Source organism: Vombatus ursinus, unplaced genomic scaffold (genome assembly GCF_900497805.2).
Source record: "Vombatus ursinus unplaced genomic scaffold, bare-nosed wombat genome assembly UNPS02014778.1, whole genome shotgun sequence".
NCBI lineage: Eukaryota > Metazoa > Chordata > Mammalia > Diprotodontia > Vombatidae > Vombatus > Vombatus ursinus.
Genome location: NW_020954556.1, coordinates 25,078,228 through 25,102,326, shown reverse-complemented (window position 1 = coordinate 25,102,326; position 24,099 = coordinate 25,078,228). Strand labels below are relative to the sequence as shown.

Sequence of the window (24,099 nt, the reverse complement as noted above, 5' to 3'; positions counted from 1 at the left end):
CAGAGGGAATGAATATACTGGCTCTCACGGGAGCCTTTGGAGGCTGGTTTGATGTTCAATAGAGTTGCTAACCAAGATCGGTCATTTGCTACCGGGGACAGCAGATTTCTTTCCTGATTCTACAGAATCAGACAAATCTCCCTCTGAGCCCCTTTTCCAGCTAGAAGGCTTAAACGAGGAACTGCTATGAATTGAGTATTTGATGACTCTAGGTCAAAAGCACACTGGGTATGGTTTTTTTTTTTTTTGTTGTTGTTGATTGTTTTACTCCAAGCACTGTAATCAACTCCCCGAGAACTGGAAGAAAGCAAAACATCCCCAAGAAGGTTTAATCGTGGCAAACACTTTTCCAATGTAATTGGCAAAAAGAAGAGAAATCCCTTTCCTTGAAGACGATGTCCATGTGCAATAAGGAGGGAGGGGCGGATCAGGCCATGCACTCAACTGGCAACTGACTGCAGAAAGAAATTATGGCAGGAAGAGCAGTGCCAGTGTTGATGGACATGCCTACCCCTAACGGCCTTGGAACGGTTCTGATTGTACTATGCTAGTTACCGCTAATTGTTCTACATTTTTCATTTTTTTCTTATTTCAATAAAAAAATTATTTGGCTATTCCTTGTAATAAGTTAGAAAAATACTCTTTTCCCCAGCTAATTACAAGCCTGGTACATAGAGAGAAGACATTTTTTTTTTTTTTTAGGACAAGTCTGTTGGAAACATCTGCACAATCCTAATGACAACATCAAGACCGGGTGCTAAGTCAAGGGAGAAAGACACTTAGGCATTGGGAAGTTTCTGTATTTTACATATGGCCTTATTTTTTTTTTTCAAGTACAAATTTGGAATTTGGTGATGTGGAAGTGATTAGGAAATGCAAAAACAAAACAAAATCTTAAGCTTTATGATAGTTAAAATTTTTCCCTCTATACAGTTAATATAAAGTTTACTTTGAAAAAAGCTTCTGGTTTCATTCACCACAACCTTAGTGTTTCTCTAAAATCCTAGTGGATCTTGACAACTGTTTTTTTGTGTCTGCCTTGGATACCTACTATCCATTTGCAGAACAATGAGCAAAACAGGAATTATTTAGAGGTTAGTGTTTTACTCTAAGATGGAGAACTTGAGGGAGGAATGTGAATCATTTAATTCCCATCCTAGAATCATCATACGGCAGAATTCTGGAGAGGGAAATCAGTTGGATCAGCCCCCTAATTTTACAGATAAGGAATCTGAGGCCCACTGAAAGTGAAGTGATATAGAATCACTAATTTAGAGTGGGAAAAGATCTTAGGTCATTCTGGTCCCAGCCCCTCATTTTATTATGTAGATGAGGAAACTGAGGCTGAGAGAAGTAATGTGTCTTGCTCAGTGTCACTTAGGCTATAAGTGAGGGAGCCAGAATTCAAACCTAGGTAAGTCCTCAGATATCAAATCCAGTGCCCTTTCCACTGAACCACACAAGGTCACACCCAACTTCTTTGTTCTGGGGCTGGGACTGGAACCCAGGTCCACTGTCTTTTCTACTACATCATATTGTCTCCCCCCTTTTAAACCTAAATCCTTTAAGTTCTATTTTTGTAATTATTTGGGTAGTTCATAGAACCTTAAGTTGCTGCTCCAGCACTAGCTGGAAACACGTGAAGTTTGAGGACTCCTCTTGATGTTAAGGCTTATTTCTCATTGTCTTTGCATGAATGGATGTTTTCCATTAGTGAATAATTTAAATGCAATTTTTTTTCTTGCAAAAGAAATGATGATGGACTGAAAACAGAAACTGCAATTCACATGACATAAGAAATTTGGCTTTAGAATGGTAATAGCAATATCGTGTTGTGGTACACACCAGCATACCTTCTATACACATAATAACTGACTGCAGGTTAAAATACTTCTGGTGGGATTTCATCATTTTCACTTATTTTGGTAGGTACCCTAAATTTGCTGGGTACAGGTGGTTTGTCAAGGCAAGCTTAACAAGGGACAGTCTTGAGAAATTCTTCCAAAAACCCCAAACCAAAAAAATTCCCTGCAAATCAACAGTTCAGACGGTAGCCTCCTTCCTTTTAAGTGGAAAGTTGGAAGGAGGGAAGGGTTGGGGAGGGCAGGAACAGGGAATATAAACACGTACAAGACAATCAGTTGGATTACAGATTATTAATAATACAATAGTCTATGCCGAAGGTTAATTTCATTACAACACTGGGGGAGGGGTGGGGTGTGTGTGCGTGTGTGTGTGTGAATGTATGTCTGTGTGAACAATTAAGAGTGACCGGCTGGAGCTCAAGGGAAGACCCAGCAGATGGGTTCCCCAAGCTGGAATGATGTCTCCAGGTACAGCAGGGCTAGGGCAAAGAGGCTCCCATTTCAGGGGTATCAGCCCCCGTCAACGGGAAGGAGAAAGGGAGACCGAGCAAAGGGCTGCTGTCTTCATCCGGCCGCTTTGTGTTTCCCACCACAGCACCTACACATCACTCCACAGTTGTAGCAGCCTCGGAGGGGCAGGTAACAACACATACAGGGGGCCAGGAAGGACAAGGCGATGAGGGCCAGCCACCGGAGGCAAAACTTCTCATCACTGGTGTCACAGGAACAAGGGTCCGTATAGTCTCCTTCGGGGTCGGACATACAGTGGTAGAGCATGCTGTCTGCGCACCACATACAGCTGACTCGGCGGATGCAAGTTCTGATGGGGTCAGGGGCATCCTGACACTGACCCCTTCGGTTCTCTTCGTGGTTGAACATGTCTCTACAGTACACACACCGGGACCGTTCCCCATCCTCCTTCCGCCGTCGCGACTTGCCTCGGTTGGGCTGAGTCTTAATCACGCTCCCGCCGCCCCCTCCTTTGCGGTCATCCCCCGTGTCGAAGTCCGAATGGTCAACGTATGGGTAGGTGTAGTCGTGCTTGGAGGCGTCCCCCTTGGTGGCGAAGCGCACGTAGGAGTCCACATCCTCTGACGTGTCCATGTACCTGCCCCTCACAGGAGCGTGCCGGTAATCCTCATACCCTGTTATCCAGATCTTCTCCCGAGGGTTGATGCGGACGATCTCCTCCTCATCATCTGGGAAACTCACCTGTCGGTACGGTCTTGGGATGGACTGCTCGAGAACAGGGTTGAGAACAGGGAGACACACAAATGGATTTCATTTAGTATCAGTGACCAATCAAAATTAAGACTATCTCTTGATGCACCCGGCATTGCTACTCTCCCGCCCTCCCCAAATCAATGCTAGTCAAAGGCATCTGTCTGAAGAACTCATTTAGTAAATATTTCTTGAGTGCCTATTATGTGCAAAATACTATGCTATCTCCCTGTAGGAGAGTAATAAAAAAAAAAGTACTAGTCCTTGCCCTCAAAAACCTTAAAATCTAGTCGGAAGGTAAGCCGATAAGGATACAACAATAAAAGGCTTTAAGAATAGCTCAGGGCAACAGAAGAGAGGGTAGCAGCTTATCCGTGATCATCAGATTAATTGTACAGATTATAACTGCTAGAATAATTCACTGGTATGAGAAGTCAGCTAGTCAAGCACTTAGTATGTATGTACTAGGCACTGTGCTGAGCCTGGGGAAGAGAAAAGCACACGCAGCCTCTGATATCCTCACTTAAGGCCGAGCCAGGGTGACCAGGGGACTGAGCTCAAAGGCAGACTGAGTCCGCAGAAGTCCTGCCCTCATCTACAGTCCTTTGGACAGGATCACAGAATGTTAGAGGGCTGGAAAGAAGGGAAAGCAAGTATTAGGCGCTTACTGTGTGCCAGGCATCTGTAAAACAGGGAGGCTGGAGTAGACTAGATTATCTCTTCCTACTGTCTGCCAAGGTGTTTTGAAATTTTAATAACTCAGGCCACAAGTACAATAGAAACAATCGATTAAAAGCATAAAGTATGTTTACTGGCATTTAGGACATCACGACGGGACTGTATATAACGAGGGGAAAACACGGCACGATGATAACTAGCTTCTGAAACCAGCGGATCTAGGTTTAATTTCTGTTACCTGACAACTCACTACCTGAAGGACTCTGGGCAAGTCACTTAACACCACCACTCCTCCCCTTGCCTCAGTTTCCTCATCTGTAAGACAACTGGACTTCATGGTCTCTGAGGCGCTTTTAGCGCTGGAGCTATGATCTTGATGATTCTTGTTTCAGACTCTGAGACAAGTGAAAAATGATCGTCACAGACAAAAACGGTAAGTTGAGTCCTGTGGTGAGAAGTGAATCTACATGAGTCGTGAAAAGGAAACTGCACTACTTTATCATCAGAAAAAAAAGTCATTTCTATTTTAAATCACTAAATTAAACAAACAAACAAACAAACACACAGGGTCTTTATGAAGGCAGAACCAGCCAGCCTCATCATTCACTGAGAGCTGTCTTCTAGAGTAGCAGGGATGGCTTTTGTTGTGGCTGGGTCATTTCAGTCACGTTCGACTCTCCGGGACCCCATCTGGGGTCTTCTCAGCAAACGCACTGGAGTGGTTCGTCATTTCCTTCTCCAGCTCATTTTTATAGATGAGGAAACTGAAGCAAACAGGGTTAAGTGACTTGCCCAGGGTCACACAACTATTAAGTGTTTAAGGCTTGGATTTGAACTCAGGCCCTCCTGACTCCAGAGCCAACGCTCTATCCACTATACCACTAACCTGCTTTATGTGATCTTGTTAATGGATTTCTTTCCCTATTCCCGCATAAACAATGTCATATCATTATGAGATAACAGGATTAAGGATATGGTTTATGGCCATGAAACCAAGTAGAGCCAACTGGTTCAAATGGGGTGAAAAGCCATCAGTCTGTGGCTTCACTGACGCTCTTCTTGAACGAATGGAGCCCAAGGCCATATAAACACTTGTTCAGTCTTGGAACTTGGGTTTACATGCCCTTAAGGCACTTAGGGTAGGGAAGCAGAGAATTTTTTGGACTACCTACCTCATCCATCTTTCCAGACACTACCTCCCCCACCCCTAGACTGTGTCCAGATACAGAACTATGCCCATGCTCTAAGTGGTCCCTGGTGTTCGTGGAATAAGGAGCACGGATTTAGTTTTTAAATGAATCTGATCCCAGGCATCCTTTTAGATGATGGTATTAACACCTTACACAGAACAGGAAGAAAACCTCCCACTTATCCTTGACGACAAACATTAGTCAGCGCCTACTCTACATTTCTTAGTCACACAGGATACAAAGAGGTATAAGACATGGCTTGTGTCCACAAGACACTTAAAAGTCTAGTCTGGGAAACAGAATATGTGCGTAAAAAGAGTCATTAGCAGTGATACAAGGCAGCAGCGGAGGAGATAAGAGGAACAATAAGAATTCAGAGAAAGGAGGAAGGAAAAGATCACTGTAGGGTGGGCTAGTCAAGGAAAACTTCATGGAGAACATGAAGGACATGAGTTTGGCCTTGAAGTCAACCTGTAATTATTAAGCACTACTGTGCAGCAGTAACTATGTTAAGTACAGAGGATATGAAGAAAGGCAAGAAACAGTTGCTTCTCTCAGGAAGCTCACACAAATGAATGGGGAAAGACCATGAAAATGATGAAGGCTACTCACTTGTTCAAGTTGATAGTGGTCAGCGCTATATTGGTCATGGATATGGCCCAAGGTATATATACTCCGGTGTTCACAGGACATGGGAGAAGAGATTGTCCGGGTGGGTGGCTCCCTCTTTTGAGAAGAATTAGAAGAACTGTCTGTAGCTGTCTGTATTAAGAGGGAAAGAAATGTTAACTCATGTTATGTAATAAGAAAAGAAAGTAATGTTAAATCACATTGGCAAAAGCTTGTTTTTATTTAAAACAAACCCGTCCCCCCAATTACTCAATACTGGCATTGCTTCTGAACGTTGCATATTTCTTAGTTATAGCATCCTGGTTTGGTTTTCTCAAATCATGAGCTTTATCCCGGGAGAGGTAATAAGACTTGCTGGAAGACTAGGTCGTTACACTATGAGATGGGAACTCAACAGTTTCAGCAACTGCAGCTCTCCACAAAGGCCTTGGGAAAAATGAAGTTCATTTTCTTAAATGCGGCAGCAGCTACCATATTTTAGTTAAGGATTTAGCATATCCAGTCCTCCCAGTGATTGACTTCGGTTAAAACAAGAGCAGTGTTAAAACAAGAGTAATTTATATGGTTTATATGGTTATTTTGGTTGTTAGGAAGTAAATATGTACTGAATGAAAAAAAATTCTAAATTTGAGTTTGATTTTTGTTAGAGAAACCGTTAAAAATGAGGATGCTTCTAAGGTGTTACATATAGGCATTGGTTTCATAGGAAACAATTTTGGGTGGTAGACGGTTATCACCACATATTTGAATGAACGTTACTATTCTTTGGATGAGAGTCATTCATTCATTCATATAGTATTTCTTGAGTGCCTATTACATATGAGGTGATAACTCTAGAGCTCTCTCTAGCTGTGGGGCTGGATTTGCTCTGAGACATCCATATGTTCTCATTTAGTCATTCTTATTAAAATATACACAAAATAACTGGCCAGGATTAGGGGTAGCCAGTGTCTATAGGATAAAGAAGAGCTAACCAGACTATGAGGAATACCAAACTCATGACCACAGCCTTTCCCACACTAACCACACCATAGATTTGGATAACTTATTCTCTTCCCCCACTTTCAGAGACCTAATAAAGAGGGCCTCTAGTGCTTTGATTAGAGACACAACACATGGCAAGAAATCTCTCTGAAATCATCCCCTGCTAATAAGCCTCTGTTTTTCTATCGCCCTCTCTCTCCCCACTTTAGAAAAGAGGATTTCGGAAAAAAGGTTATTCGAATTTTCTTTGTGAGAATCATATTTTAAAAAACTAATTCATTCTCAATGCCATTTATCTTATAACAGAAATCACTGAAAATTATTTCTAAATTAAAAAAACGGAAAAGTCAATTTTTCTTAAGGATGTAATATCCAGGGGGCAGCTAGGTGGCGCAGTGGATAGAGCACCGGCCCTGAAGTCAGGAGGACCTGAGTTCAAATCGGCCTCAGACTAAACACTCAACACTTAGTAGCTGTGTGACCCTGGGCAAGTCACTTAACCCCAATTGCCTAAAAAAAAACAAACCAAAAACCAAAAACCAAAAACAAAACAAAAACAAAACAAACAAAAAAAAGAATGTAATATCCATGGATTTATCAACTATTTTAGCATTTTTTGGTGGATTCTAAGATAAACTGATACATTCAGCTCCTAACATGATAAGAGCTTTCAGTTATTCCTGAGCATTGAATGTAAAGTCAGTAAGATTTGGATTTGAACCCAACCTCTGCAATAAGCAGGGGACCCCTTAGCAAATCACTTGAGTCTTGGTTTCCTCACCTAGAAAATGGGGAGAATAATAGCACTCCATTTAATGAAATGAAAATATAGTATTTTGCAAAATTGACTAGAAATAGGAATATGTATATATATAGTGTGTACACACACACACATACACACACACACTTTTGTAATTGCACAGCCAGAGGGAACTCTGAGGTGAAGAAATTCCCTCCCCCAATACAGGTCAGTACCTTTCTGCAAATTACATACTTTGTGAGTTGCCTGCCGCACTGTCAGAGGTTGAGTGATCTGCTAGGATCACACAGTTAGTATGTGTTAGAATCAGGACTAGAACTTGTCTTTTTGACTTTGAGGCCTGCTCTTTAAACACTTCTCCACACTGACATATAAATGGCAGGCATTTTTATAATAATACCATGTGTATTCAGTGTAAACTGGACTTTGATCCTAAGATTTTCTATTCCATGGAGACTCTCAGAACAATTCAACTAGCAACTGCCACTCCTCCCCAAAGTGAGTTTACGTGATTCACAGAATCCAAGATGTAGAATTAGAAGGTGGCCCTGAGAGATCATTTCTTTAGCTCACCACCCTCATTTTGCAGACAAGAAAGCTGAGGATTTAAATGGATTTAAGACACTATGCCTCAAGAATCTCCTTGTGGCTATCACATAGCAAGTAAATCAGTGTCTTAGAATAGACTGTAGACACCCTTTAGTTCACCCCTGCCCCCAATTTTACAGTTGGGGAAACTGAGGCACAGAGAGTTAAAGAGATGTTCCCAAAGTCATACTATAGCGGCAAAGGCAGAGTTTGAATTTGGATCCACAGATGTATAAATTTTGTGTTCTTTCCATTATCATACTTTGATGGCTGGAGGTAGAGGAAGGCCATGGCTCAGATGAAAACAGATAGAGGCAGGACCCCTCAGGAACTACTAAGGTCGAGAATAGTGTTTAGGAAAGTTGAAAATTAAATAATTTTGTGTAAAATTTAATTCTAAATTGTGCCTTGACCATTAAGGCAAAACCAGCTCCGGTCTTGCTGTTAAGAATCACAACGGAATTTATGATTAGCAAGTTCTAAGTTTTACTTTATGAGAAGAAAATTAAGCAAATTATGGGGACAAGAATAAATAGGAGGGTAAATGTGTGGGGACAGTTAATAGCTGCCACATATAAAGGACCGATGACACTTCAAGGACCCACAAATCTCTGCAAGCTGCAGAGGCAGACATTTTTAATACAACCACAGACGCTGACCAGCCCAACTGAGAGCCAAACCAAAATTCACTCTACAAAATATCTGACGACTAGTATGTTTTGCGGTATACTTAGACACAAGTAAAAAAGTTTAGTTAAAATAATCTTAAAAAGGAAAAACAAAACAAAAACTTTTTTTTTTGGGTGAGGCAATCGGGTTAAGTGACTTGCCCAGGATCACACAGCTAGTAAGTTTCAAGTGTCTGAGGCCGAATTTGAACTCAGGTCTTCCTGACTCCAAGGCCAGAGCTCTATCTACTGCACCACCTAATTGCCCCTCCAATAACTTCTTTGTGCCAACTCCCGCACTGACACAGACTGACAACTCCTTTGTAACTTCTAATTTCTGAGAATTTCCTGGGGAATCGAGAAGAGGTGAAGTGTCCCGTGGTCACTTGCTTTCACTAGTATGTGTTTGAGGTGCCATGCATCCTCTCAAGAGTCATGTGTTCCTATATATTTAATAAAAAGTGTACTCATTTGAAAATAAGCATTCTTTGAGGCCTAGTTTGAAGCAAATTGGTAACTCATTTCTGGATTTTGGGGCTCAGTTTAAAAGAAAATCCATACAACCTCCCCCCCACCCCGGCCCGGTGAAACAAGAATTTGGTTTTGTCCCCTCCACTTTCCATGGACCAAAACAACAACACTTGGTAATGAATATACATATTCAAGCAAAGCAAACTGGTCATGTCTGAGTCTATGAAAACAGGCATGTTATTTTGCAAACCTCAAATCAGGCAAATAAAAAAAGATGTTAGTTTTAAAAAAAATTTAAAGCAATATAATGTAAATAATAATAATGATAATAAATTTAATAGTAAATAAATATTTAAAGAAAAATAATAAAATTTAAATTAAAAAATATATCAAAAGTATACATAATACTACCATCAGACTCTTTTGTCTAATTCTAACAGTAACAATTCTAACAGTTATAAAGGGGTTTAGCCACTTTAAGGTGATACAGATTATGAGAGCAGGAACCACTTCACTATTGTCATTTATTCCTTTGTATGCCTGGCATATACTAGATGCATATTAAATGCTTTTAAAAAAACCTGAATTGAAAAATTAAGTAATATGGATCAATTTGGGTACAAATTCACAGAATCACAAGTCTTCCCTTAAAGCTAGAAAGGGCCTTCGAAAGGGTTTACATCTAATGTAAACCCCTTCATGTTTACAGAGTGTAAACTAAGACCCAGAGAGGGTAAAGTATCTTGCTTAAGGTTATACCAGCAATAATTACATAAAAGAGCTAGATTTTAAGCTAGGTCCCTAGAGTTCAAATTAAAGAGTTTTCTTTCTGCATGGTGCAGATACGAATATGCACCTGAATTTACACAAATTCAAATGTAAGGGTGGCTGGGGTGAGGTAGGGAAGTGTTAGTGGTTGGAGTGTTTATTTATTTAATCAAAAGTATAGGATTCCTTAGAAATCCACTTTACACACTGTATGTCATCCATCATTTGTTTATTCTAATACTGACAAACCTTTGTGTGACTTATGGCTAAGGTGAATAATACCTAGAATTCTATTGCAAGCAAAAAGTACTAAGGTGCACCTTAATTGTGGACTAGGGTATCAGCCAAATAAAGCTTTCCACTTGTCCTTCTTTCCTCTATCCCCCAAATAACCCAGGTCTGGTTGTTTTTACTGCACAGTATCAATGCAGGATTTCACTCTTAGAATTTTCACAGAACCAAAAAACATTAGTGCTAGAAATGGTCTTTTACTTCAATCTCCTCATTTCACAGACAAAGAAACTGAGGCTTGAGAAGTTAAGTGACTTTGTCCGGATTTCAAGCCAGAGCAGGTACTACAAATCAAATCTATTGGTTCCCAGGCCAACAGTTTTTCCATTACAGTGTTGCTTCTATGTTCATCATTTTCAAGTTGTAAGGCAGCCATGAGAGACAGGATGTGTCAGAAGTTGAAACTTATTTACAATCCATAATACCTGGCAAGTCTTCCAAAGGGGTGGGTGTGAATTGCACAACTAAAAGAATGAACATGTAAGGTCATCGTGTGGGAAGAAAAACCACATTTTCACCCTCTCACCCATTATTTTCTTTCTTCTAAGTTCTCCCTGGGGGCACTGGAAAGAAGTCATAGTTCTACGATGCGGCCTGTGGAAGCCACGTGGATCTACAGTAAGTAAGTCTGGACAAGTCTGCTAGCCAGCAGCAGGGATTAGGCATCTGCTAACAGGAGGACTAGTTTGGTGGAAAATTATTTCAATAGTCATGTTATATACCTAGAGTACCCTCTTTTTTTTTTTATTTTTAAACTCAGAAACACTGGAAAAGGACAGTCATTTCTAACACATGACTTGCACCCACAAGTTAAATATCCGTCTGACAAAGGATCTCCTCAAATTTTAAAATGACTCAAGGTCAAATTTTTTTTTTTCTGGGATTCTTCCAAGGAAATATGCCAAAGTACCAACCAATATCTTTAATCCCTCCCACTCTGATCAGATCTAGTGTTGACGATAAGCAGCATTTTTTTTGAGGGGGGGTGTAGGATGGGAGGAAGAGGGAAGGAGATGACAGATGGCATATGATTATTGGAAAAAAATCCTAAAGCAGCAGGATACAACAAGGCTTAGTTGCCACCTGAGTCAGTAGCTTTTGTTCCTGGGTTTGACCATATCTAGCAGGAAGACCCCCAATTAAAAAAAAAAAAAGGAGCCCTGATTAAGAAATTTTAAACCTATGTAGCAAGATGATTTTTTTTTCCTTTTTGGTGAGGCAAACGGGGTTAAGTGACTTGCCCAGGGTCACACAGCTGCTAAGTGTCAAGGTGATTTTTTAAAAAATGACAAAATAGAAGACTTTGCTGTATTACCAACCTGAGTGTTAGATACACTATAGGGCTAATAATCATAAAAATGAAATTTCTTCCTTTCAGAAATTCCTATAGAGTAGGATAGTAGTTGAGATAGAATTGGGCTTGGGTATCAGAAAGACCTGGGTTAAAATTCTACCTCAGGCCTCAGCTCTGTGACCTTGGGTATGTCATTTAACCCCTTTGGACCTCAGTTTCCTCATATGTAAAATGAAGGGGTTGAACTCCATAGCTTCTAAAGTCCCTTCCAGCTCTTATAACCCCATGGTCAATGATCCTAGAGAAAGAGTACACTGGACTTGGAGTCAGGACTAGCTAGGTTTCAATCTATACATTACCACTTGCTGGGCAATTCTAGTTAAAACACAAATTCTATGAATCTCAATTTCCCTAGATATAAAAGGGGAATAATTTTATCTGTAGTATCCACATATGTTTCAGGGTTAATATGAGGAAGGTTCACTGTAAAACCCAAAGTGTTATATAAGGATGTGGTTTCTTTAATTTCCAGACATGTTCAACATATAACCATCAATACAGCCTACATTTCCTATTCTGCCTGGAAAATTTAGCCAACTTTCACATCTCAAGTAGACGTTTATCTCAGCTTAAACAATATTAAGGATTGTATAACCTGGGTCACTCCTGTGTAGGGTAGGATACATGATTTTCCTACCTAGAATGGACATGATTAGACTTTCCTTTTCCTTTCTTAACTATCTGTTAGAGAAAGATCAAGTGCTGTGTTTAATAATTCAAGAAGAGGAAGCTTTAATGGACTGAGAAAGAGAAGTAGGGTTGGACTACTCTAGAATTCTGGGAGTTGTTGACGTGTTAGACAGCATCCAAATTCCTGTCCATTGCAGGAATGCTCTGCACACCATTTCAGACAGATGACCGTCCAGTCCACGCTAAACATTTTCAACAAGTTTTCACAAATCAGGCTGAAGAGTTAAGGTCACTGCTGTTTCCTTCCTACCATCCCCATCTTAACAACGACAACAACAACAAAAGATATAGATGGGCAGACTAAACCTGTGAAACAAAAAGACAGAGGGGTTATTTTGCATGGAGAATTAGCGATGTTTAAGGTAAAAATCATAAGCAGGAGAGCCATCCGTAAGGCAGTCCAGAGCTGTTCTTGTGGTCAGCAGACTTGGGTTTAAATTCCACCTCTGATACTAGTTCTGAGAACTTCAAGCATTCAATTTTCTCTCAATTTCTTTTTCTACAAAATGAGGATAATACTTGAAATATTTCCCTCATAGAGTTGTTGCTAAGAAATTGCTTTGCAAACCTTAAATTTTTAAAAACAATAATAGCTACTAGCATTCCCATAGTATTTTACGATTTGCAAAATATTTTACAAACAGTATCTCATTTGATTCTTATAACAACCCTGTGATGTAAGTGCTATTACTTTCCCCATTTGATAGATGAGAAAACTAAGGCTGGGAAAGGCACAAAGCTATTGTCTAAGGGTCTGAAGTAGAACTCGGGTCTTCTTAATTCTAAGTCCTGTGCTCTAACCACCATGCCACTCAATACATTCTTCTTTATATAAATATGAGTTATTATTACATTACTCTAATGAAAACAAAATCCAACTACATCCTTAGAGGATCAATGGACTGGATGATCCTGAAGGCATCTTTCAGCTTTAACATCTGGTGAGACTTACAGAACTCATTCCAGAAAAGAGCACACCTAGCTATTCAATTTCTCAATCTCTTTTAGTCTCCAGAACTTTGAAAAATAAATGGTGAAGGGTAGATACAGCGCCAGGCCTGAAGTTAGGAAGACCTGAGTTCAAATCTGACCTCAGACATTTACTAGCTGTACGACTTTGGGCAAGTCACTTTACCCTGTTTGCCTCAGTTTACTCATTTGTAAAATGAGCTGAAGAAGGAAATGGCAAACCACTCCAGTATCTTTGCCAAGAAAACCCCAAATGGGACCACGGAGAGTTGGACATGATTGAAATGACTGAACAACCACCACCTGATTCTCTTCTCTGTCCAACTGTTCTCCTCAGTCTCTTTTACAGGTTCTTTCTCCATGTCACCGTTACTGGGTGTTCAGTGTCCCCCAAGGCTCTGTCCTGGGTCCCTTTCTTCTTTCCTGATCTAAACTACTGAATCTGGTGATCTCATCGGCTGCCACAGGTTCAGTGATCATCTCTACGTCAATGATTCATAGATCTATAAAGCTAGGCCACAGCTCTCTGCTGAGCCATACACAGTCACACATCATCAAACGCCTACTAGACATCTCCAACTGGATGATGTTCTACAGGAATCTCAAACTCCACATGTCTAGAACTGAACTTGTTATCTTTCTACTTAAACACTCCATCTTCTGACCTTCCTTATTACTGTTGAGGGCACCCTCATCCTCCCAGTCCCTCAGGCTCACAAACTTACTTTTATCCCAACTCCTCATTCTCACTCAACCCCATATATCCAACTTCTTATTCAGTGGTGTCACACTCAGATAGAAAAGGGGTCCACTAACCCACAGATAAGGATCTGTGTAGGCTATATATTGGCTTAGTTTTAAAATGTAATATTATCTCTGTTTTGTTGTATTTATTTACTTTGTTAAATATTTCCATTTTTATTTTAATCTGGTTGATTGCCACCCACAAATTTGAAATCTCTGCTCTTATTCATATCTCTCTCTCCATTTATACAACCACAACTCTAGTTTTGGGCTCCATCACCTGACTGGATTACTGGCATAGCTTTCAGGCTGGTCTCCCTGCCTCACATCTCTCCCTACTCCAATCCAACCTGCACTCAGTGACAATATAACTCTAGGGTAGGCTTGACCATGTCATCTCCATGTCAATCAGTGAGCTCCAGTAGCCCCCTTTTACCTTTAGGATGAAATATAAACTCTTCTCTGGTAAGCATTTCAAGCTCTTCACAAATCAACCCCTTTCTTAGCTTTCCAGTCTTATATTGTACTCCCCTCCATATACTCAATGATCTAGTTCACTGGCCTGCTTGCAGTTCCTCAAACATCATACTCCATTTCCCATCTCCCTGCCTTTGAACTGGCTGTGCCCCAAACCTAGAATGTCCCTTCACCTCTGCATCTGAATTTTCCTAGCTTCCTTTAAGGTTCAGCCCAAATCCCATCTTCTGAAAGGAGACATTTCCCAGTAACCCCAGCTACTAATGCTTTTCCCTTTCTGGTTAGTGTCATCTACTTTGTATGTGTCTTTTATGTACCTAGTTATTTACATGTTTTCTCCCCTATTAGTATGCTCTCTGAGGGCAGGGACTGCTTTTTACCTCTCTTTGTATATATCCCTGGCACTTACCATACTGCCTTGTACATAGCAAGTCTTGTATAAATGCATATTGACTGATCCTGCAACTTAATTTTCTTTCTTTTTTAAATATATTTATTAAGTTGTTGGGTTTTTTTTTTCTTTGCTTTTCGGTGAGGCGATTGGGGTTAAGTGATTTGCCCAGGGTCACACAGCTAATAAGCGTCCAGTGTTTGAGGTCAGATTTGAACTCAGGTCCTACTGACTCCAAGGCTGGAGCTCTATCCCTACGCCACTCAGCTACCCCTTAATTTTCTATTAATCACAAGTACCTGTTCAACAAATACTCCTTGGAACATTTTTTTCTCTAGAACCTGCTTTCCAGGTCCATACTGTTGAGCCCAGGCTTTAAGGTCTGAAATGCTTAAATTCGGAGTGTTTGGAAGATTTAAATATGGAGTCAAACTTGGAACAAATTTGCTTCACTTCACTGCTAATTAAACAGAAAGAGTTAGGGATTTATAGGTATAGGCCTCTAACCAGTCTGATAATGCAGATAACTGGAAGGTTGGTAAATAATTTCAGGTTACCATCATCCTCCTCCCAGTGTTTTGCCAGAGGGGAGAAAAGTCAGAACATTATCAGTTGCAAAATTCACTGCCTTTGAGAGAGGGAAGGTATGACTAGATGTGTGTTTCTAAGGCTTCAAGCACTGTTTAGCTTTTGAAGGGCACCTTGGGCTTACTACTTTCTCTAAAAGGAAGCTCCTGATTGCCACATTTGTTAGTTAAAAAGCTCAAAGGCTCATTTGCTGTAGACAGAATCCTACAGAATGAAACCTTTGAGAACCCACAAACTCATCTCTAGAGAAGGAAGTGAACAAGACTATTATATTATAGTCCATTACCTCAATGAACACAGAAGTCAAGAAGGCAACAATTATATCATAAAATCAGAGAGTGGGGGAGCTGGAAGGGATTTTTATAAGTGAACGTCTCACCAGATCCTCTCATTGCAAAGATGAAGAAATTGAGGCCCAGAGGTGACTTGCCCACATGCCTACGGCTTAGTAGCCAAATTCTGAATAATTCTTCGCTGAGGTGAACAGAACTTCTACAAAAGCTCAAAAACCTTTTCCAGATGATTTTCTGCAGCAGACTGCCTTTTAACAGCACAGATAACAGAGGCAGAGAGACTAAAGATCCAGTTTTTTTCTATTTATCAATTTCAAAAAAAAAAAAAAAAAAAAATTCATTTGTGACTTAGTAGGGCATACAAACTTAAAGACTCTTCAGCCAAAATGTCTTCCAGAACCATCCCATTCCTCAAAATCATTCAGTCTATTTAGGTTTTGTTTTATAGAGAGAGCTTTGTCCAATGATCCACTGAATACTAACATTAAACAAAGTGATATGCTTGCTAAATATGTCTGCTAGTGGCATGGAAGAGCCTTGGGTAATGTTCAGACAAAAGCAGGATTCCCTATTGTTAATGGCTAGGATCTATAAATAGAGTAGCAGTACTGTAAACAGCCCTGACATTGGAGTCAAAAGTCCAGGGTTTGAATCCCAATTCTAACCCTTGTTAGCTATAATGATGACGATGACGGTGACGATGATGATGATAGCTAACATTTATATAGCACTTACTATGTGCCAAGTACTGTGCAAAGAGCTTTACAAATATCTCATTTGAGCTATGTGAATTTAAGCTTTCTAAATTTCAATTTTATCATCTATTAAAATAAGGATGTCATTGGTATTGTTATTGAGTTGTTTTTTAGATATGTCTGACTCTTCATGATCCCATTTGGAGTTTTCTTGGCAAAGATACTGGAGTGGTTTGCCATTTCCTTCTCCAGCTCATTTGACAGACGAGGAAACTGAGAAAGATGGGGTTAAGTGACTTGCCCAGGGTCACACAGCTAAGTGTCTGAGGCCAGATTTGAACTCAGCAATATGTCTTCCTGACTCCAGGCCTGACACTGTATTCACTGTGTCACCTAGCTGTCCTATGTAATTGGTACTATCCACTCATATGGCTATTGTGAACATTAACTATTATTATTCACATATAGCATCATATTAGTTGCACTGAGCCTTTGAATACTGCAAAGCTCATATGAAAATCCATAGCCATGAAAGAGATCTGTCTTAACCATTCACACTAGAAAAACAAAATGGATGACACATGTATATTTTTAAAGATAATAGCCTGCAACTCAATGGCAAGCTGTCAAATCAGTTCATCAACTGTGTATTTTGGATAGGTGCTACAGATAGATAACGAGCTGGGCCTAGGTAAAGGTACATTTGGAAAACTGCATTAAACATCCAGCAATCACAAAGTCTTTACTGTTGCAAAAAGTCCATTTTTCTTTTTTAAACAGCAATAGTATGGGGATACTCTATGGCTATAATCTCTTAAACACAGGAATCTTGGAATAATTAAAATTACAAAGCAATGGAAAGATGCCTACTCTTCAGCAGGTTGCAAGCATGTTATCAACACCACTTTGAGTATGAGAAGTGGTATTAAAAAAAAAAATCACAGAAAATATATGGCTGAAAAAGGGCACGGTTTGCACGTAGGCAGACTAAAAGCAGAAGTTATAGATTCAGGGGCAGATGGGTCCCCCCAAATCAAAACAAAATGGAACACAAGAGCAAGGCCTTCAGCAGAGTAAACAATTCATGGGAAAACATAGGACAGTGTATGGGATGAGGAGGCACAATGGGGTGGCAATCCCTATCAGTGGAGGGAGCATCCCTATTAAAGGGCACAACAAGACTTAAAGAAAAAGCAATCCTTTAAGGAACTGGACCACAACACCCTTCCCTGCAAGGTCAGAGGAAGATTTAACTACCTGTGGCTTTAGAGAAGCCCATCTAAGGTTTTTGCTCAGCTGTAGAAGTCCGAAGTGAATCTGGTATGATTTAGTGGTATCTCAGTGTTTCTTCTATAGACCAGGCTGATTACTTAATAATATTTGTTAGGGGCTGTTTATTTGTACTTATGACCTCCATAGACACTTTATTCAGAATTCATCACTTAAAATAGAACACAAGAGCTGATGGTGTACCTAGCACATAGTAGGCACTTAATAAATATTGATTGATTTACACAATGAAATTACAACTCATCTGGTCTAAAGAACCCCAACAAGATTAAGAACAAACACAATTCACCCAGGTACCATCATTTCTTGCTAATACACAACAGTAAACAATTGCTTTATCATTATTCACCTGGATGGTTAGTTTTCTCTCCAACTTTACTCCAGGACTAAATGCAACAATCTCCAGGGAATCAACCCCAGTCAGCTAGGTTGAACTGATAGCTTAATGTATTAGCCTGCTACCAAGGGATCCTGTCTTGGAGAGCAGGGAACACTGGCCCTCTTCAGAGTACCAGGAAAGTCAATGTCCCAGCTACTAGGGAAGACCTTTTATTATAAAGGTGACATTCATTGGTTCACTACTGTTTTCCCCAGGTTCTTCCTCTATCCCCTAATTTCAGCTCCCACTTTAGCAATCCCATCCTATTGATTTTCCCCATGGTGAATCCTGAACCCTCAATCATTTCTTCCTAGGTAAACGGGAAATTGCTATCAGTCATTTCCTTGTCAGAGTCCAGAGCACAGGAGATAACACAATTAACAGGCCCCGTGGGCCCCACTCTCACTCACTCCAGGTAAGCCTCTCTCACAAGCCTAGAACAAAGCAGAGCTCCAGGCCTTCTCAGGCAGTTGATATGCAATCTTTTAGGTGGTCCAAAGGGAAAAGGGAAAGGTTTGGAGAAGAAGGAAAATAAAGTGGGGACTAACTTGCAGAGAAAGAGAAAAGTTTTTTGCACAATTCAAAATGTTTCACTCAGAATTTGACACTTGGTAAAATTTCAGTATCCTAGAGAAGGAAAATGATGAAATTATGGTCAGTTAGAATTTTCTCAGCTCCTTTGTGTGAAGGGTCGAGGTGCTGGAATTAACCTAGCTATTTTATCTTGGGAATTTCTATTCCCTCCCAGTGTCCTCAATCTGCCTTATCTGTAAAACGGCGATAACATCTACCTCACTGGGGTAATCATGAGGGTAAAATATGAATGTAGGAATTAGTACAAATTAGTACAAAGTTTAGAAGAATGCTTTGGGGCATCACACACTCTCCAGTGACCAACTCATAATCTTTCTGGGCCTCATTTTTTACTCTGCATAGTAAGGAGGCTTCAAGAGATGATTTCGGAGGTCTCCTGTGACCCTAAAGTATTATGTACTAGAATCTAGGTGACATCATGGATAGAACATTGAGCACGGAGTCAGGAAGCCCTGAGTTCAAATATGACCTCAGATATTTACTAGCTGTGTGACCCTGGGCAAAGTCAATTACCTGCTGTCTCCCTCAGTTTCCTCATCTGTAAAATGGGGATACATAACACTTCTCAGATGTTGAGGTGCTATATAAATTTTAGCTATTATCTGTAAGTTGCACTGAGACACATTTTTTCTTCAGTAATGAAATGTGGAGAAATGCACTTCTTTTATATTTTAGTATTGCCGATATAAAATTACAGTATAGAATTTAACTATACTGGGTCATATTCATTTCTATTAGACTGTGAGGTTTAGAGAGCAGGGACTGTCTTTTTCTCTAAGCACTCAGCACAGTGCTTAGTACACAGTAGGCGCTTAATAAATGCTAACTCAATAATTGGTTCATTCAGCTCAGCTTTCTGTTGTGGAACAAAGTCACTCATGACCTTAAGCCTCAAAAGTTAAGGATGTCACACAGCTAGTAAGTGTCTGAGGCTAGACTGAACACAGGAAGATGAGTCTTCCTGACTCCAGGCCCGGCGTGCTATCAACTGTACCATCTAGTTGTCCACGTTAGTATTACACTCTTAACGGGTCCACCCTTCTTTTCTATTTGGGGAAATAATCCTTTACAGGGAAGCTTACTTAGGGGTTAGCTGAGAAAGTATCTGTTGTTAGGAAGCAAAACGAACCAATAATTTAAAAAGAAATTAAATAAAACATTCTAATTTCCCTTAAACATGAAGTAAACCTGCCATCCATTGCATCTATTCAAACATCTTCTGAGGTACTTCCAGCCTTTATGATAACTTCAAATCATACAGAAAAAGAAAGCTATTAGGTAAATTCAGCCCATCAGCTAAATTGGGTAAATTCAGCCCATCAGCTAAAAGGAGCCTAGAAGGAAGAGTGGAATGCTTCAGTCAGCCTTTACAAACTTAATGTGCCAATTTGAAAATCTATTGAAAATCTAACTCTCTTGACCCTCAAAGTAAATTAATGGAATCTGGGGCATTCAATACATTCAAGACATTTTCATAAACCCAGCTCAGATGCTTCATGGGAAATACAGCCCACCTAAAGGACTTAGAAATAAATACTCATCAAACCCAGCTCACAGAAAGGACACTCAAGAGAAATGCTTTTAAATGGCAAACTATTTAGAGACATGCACACACCTTAGAAATAAAGTAGTTCCATTTTGTGTTACAAAACAAGAAGTACTTAAACTATGGTCAGCCTAGGGATCAGGCTGAGTTGGCCCAAGACCTTGAGAAGCAGCCTGCTATGGTGGAAAGACACAGGCCCGGGAGTCAGTGGGAACTGGGTTTGAGTTCCATATCTGACCTTTTCGGGCAAGTCACCTGACCTCTCAATCTCAGTTTCTTCATCTATAAAATGGAAAGAACAATACCCGCTATGTCAAACTCATGAGATTATTTTAAGATACAAATGAAATAACTTCTGTGAAGTGCTCTGTAAACTTTTAAATGTTTACATATAAATGTTGAGTATTATTGTTTTATCATTCACCTTTACCAAAATCTATATTCTATTTCCTCATTCTGATTTTGTACTTTGATATAACTGGTTAGATGGTGAGGGCTGGTTTGGTGACAGGAAAACCTGAGTTGAAGTCTTATCTCTCAGATGACAGGTACTAGTGTGTGAGCAAAGGCCAATTACTGAACCTCTCCATGTCCTCAGACAACTCTCAAAAGCCCTAAGCTGTGGATGAGAAGCAATTTGCTAATTCTCCCTACTGGGATTTGTCAGAGGGCTGAAATCACGGTTCTAAAACAAAACAAAATTACCAAACAATAATAACAAAACCACTGTCAAATCTGGTAAAGACCAATTTTCAGATACAACTTTAGTCTTTTTGTGGGTGCAGGAACACAGGAACATAGATCTGAAAGTGGAAAGAATCTTAAAAGTCACTTGAGCCCAATGCCCCATTTTACAGAGGAGGTAACTGAGGTCCAGGAGTAGATTCCACAAGAGGAAAAATGTACTAACATTCTGTTATGTTGTTCTTCCCTCTCTCCCTGATGGAAAAGCTTAGAAATTATGAAAATGGGAAATTTTCATTCATTTCCTTAAAGGAAGTGTTAAGCAAAGCATGAGAATTTCCAAATCAAATACCCTCTGCCTTTCTAACATCCCTAACATCAAACCAAAACGCTCCAATGAACTTTGGAGAGGGCAATTTTAACTCATTTATAACCTTGCCCTGGCCTGGGAAAAGGGATAACATTAGCAACAAGTGCTCCTAACACTCAGAAAAGCAATACGGTGGAGATGGGGAACTCAGAATGTCAAGGGTTCATGCTCTTGGCATGGAACGAACCTCTTCACTCTTGGTAAAATTATGGCTAGAAACTTGCCCCACTAGGGTAGTGACCTGCAGTTTCTTATATGACATGGCCCTGTCATGTCAGTAACGTTAGAAAGCAAAATACATGGGGGAGTCCTAAAAATACACCCCTCCAACATACCTTTTAGGTTTATTTTTTGTCCCCTGAGAATTCAATGGAAATATCAGAAGTCTGCCATTCAAATAATAAGGGAATTAATTTATCTGGTGCTACTTTATTTTTAAAAAATATACATGTTGGGGAGAAGGTTATTTTATTGCAAAGCAAACACAAAAGAAGGCGGCTAGATTATTGCAAAATAAGATATGGCCTGGAATGGCCAATTTCTATCTCACCTCTTTCCACTTCAGAGTCAATTTAAATCAACACCATGTGTAGTATATTACTTTTGAAGATACTCAGTTAATTACATTATTCTTTAAACAAGTGTCCACCTAAGTGCTCCCAGTGCATTAGCACAGCTAGGCAAGAAAGACCAGTATCTGGGTGTCAGCAATCAGTGAGTGTTGTTTTTAGCCTAAACTGTATTATTCATATACAGACATCCTAAGACATCTTGCATTTTTTCTTTATCCCCCAGAATAGGCTCTTCTGCAGTGTGAGAGCTATTAGTGAAATGAACTGGTAGTAACTACCACCTCTGAAGAAATTTAGTTCATTAATCCTCTATTCCTTAGTCTTTTCCCTTTCTTATAAGGCCCAAGGATAGATCATAGAATCAACATATAACTGTAAAGGACCATAGAGGTCATCTAGTTCTAAATGTCTCATTTTACAGATGGGGAAACTGAGGCCCATAAAGGTCATATGACTTGACCAGGATCACACAGGTAATGAGTGACAGAGCTGGGATACGAACCTGGATCTTTTGACCCCTAACTTCACTATTCCTTCCACTGAGCCACACTGCCTCTGTTCAGAGACAGAACTGTCATTTTATTATTGTATTCCTTATTCTCTTCACTAATGGGAATTTAGTAAATATACCTAAAATAAATGAGCAAAAGAGCTGAGGTAAAAATGAAAAAAGGCAACAAACGAGAAGGTAGGAGCCCTAGATTCTGGGTCTTTACTCTATCACTAGATAGCCAACTGTGACCTTGGGCAAATTATTTAAAAATCTAGATCAAAATGCAAATCAAAATGACTCTGAACAGGAAAATGATAAATGCTGGAGATGTGGGAAAATTGGAACACTAATGCACTGTTGGTGGAGTTGTGAACAGATCCAACCATTCTGGAGAGCAATTTGGAAATACGCCCAAAGGGCTATAAAAATGTGCCTACTCTTTGACCCAGCAATACCACTTCTAGATCTGTATCCCAAACAGATCATAAAAACGGGAAAAGGATTCACATGTACAAAAATATTTATAGCAGCTCTTTTTGTGGCGGCCAAGAATTACAAATCAAAAGGCTGCCCATCAATTGGGAAATGACTGAAAAAGCTGTCGTATATAAATGTAATAGAATACTATTGTGCTATAAGAAATGATGAGCAGATGGACTTCAGGAAAACCTGGAAAGACTTACATGAACTGATGCTGAGTGAAGTGAGCAGAACCAGGAGAACATTGTACACAGTAACAACCACACTGTGCAATGACTGACTTTGATAGATTTGGCTCTTCTCAGCAATGCAAGGATCTAAGACAACTCCAAAAGACTCACAATGGAAAAAGGTGTCCACATCCAGAGAAAGAACTGTGGAATCTGAATGCAGATGGAAGCATACTATTTGCTCTCCTTTTCTTTTGTTTTGTTCTGATTCTTCTTTCTGATGGTTCCTCCCATTGGTTCTAATTCTTCTGTACATCATGACTAATGTGAAAATATGCTTAATACGAACATATAAGTTGAGCCTATATCAGACTGCACATCATCTTGGGAAGGGGGGAAGACAAGGAGGGGAAGAAAATTTGAAACAAAATCTTAAGGAAGTGAATGTTTAAAATTAGAAATTAATAAATAAATAATTTAATTAAAAAACAAAACAAATTTAAAAAAAAAAGCCTCTAGGGCACCTACTCTAAGGATGTCCATGACAGAAAAAAGGGTCCCCAAAATGTCAAAATATTCATCGCAGCACTTTTTGTAGTAGCCAAGAACTGAAAACAAAGTAGATGTCCATTGACTGGAAAACAGCTAAACAAGCCATGGTATTTGGATAAAATGGAATATTACTGCGCACTGAGAAATGATTAGAGAACCATAGAAAGATTGATTAGGACTGATACAAAATAAAGGAAGCAGAACCAAGAAAACAATATACACAATGACTTAACAACGTAAGTGGAAGAACAAAAGCCAGAAAAAGGAATACTGTGTGATTATAATGGCCAAACTTGGCCCCAAAGAAGAAACGAGAAAATGCACCATTCTCCTTCCGCAGAGGTGAGCAAATACAGGTGGGTTATACTGTCTATACGTCAGACTCAGTTGATGTGTTGATTAATTTTCATGAATCACTTTTTTCCCTCCTCTTTCATTCTTTGGGCAGGGTAGGAAGAGGGCTACATTAAGAAATGAAGGTAATAAAAACAAAAGATATTAATAACATTAAGGGAAATTTAAATGAAATGCAATGAAATACTTCACTGGACTAACAAAAAAGTATTGGAAGACTGAGGTGGGATCAGGTTATCTTTTTGGTTCCTTTTGTCTCTGAGATCTATGCTACTAAGGACTTGATGTGTCTATGGTTTT

The 24,099-nt window shown here is 39.7% G+C and overlaps 1 protein-coding gene across 1 annotated transcript in view; it reads right to left on the bottom strand.

The window, feature by feature from the left end:
* Nucleotides 1-203: 203 nt before the first annotated feature.
* SPRED2 (sprouty related EVH1 domain containing 2) overlaps nt 204-24,099 on the bottom strand; it is a 168,681-nt gene continuing 144,785 nt past the window's right edge. The window contains exons 5-6 of the mRNA XM_027865479.1: nt 5,567-5,716; nt 204-3,101 (exon numbers count right to left, since the gene is read on the bottom strand). Coding sequence (XP_027721280.1) covers nt 2,430-3,101; nt 5,567-5,716 — 822 coding nt within the window. The 3' untranslated portion in view covers nt 204-2,429. The remainder of the gene's footprint in view (nt 3,102-5,566; nt 5,717-24,099) is intronic.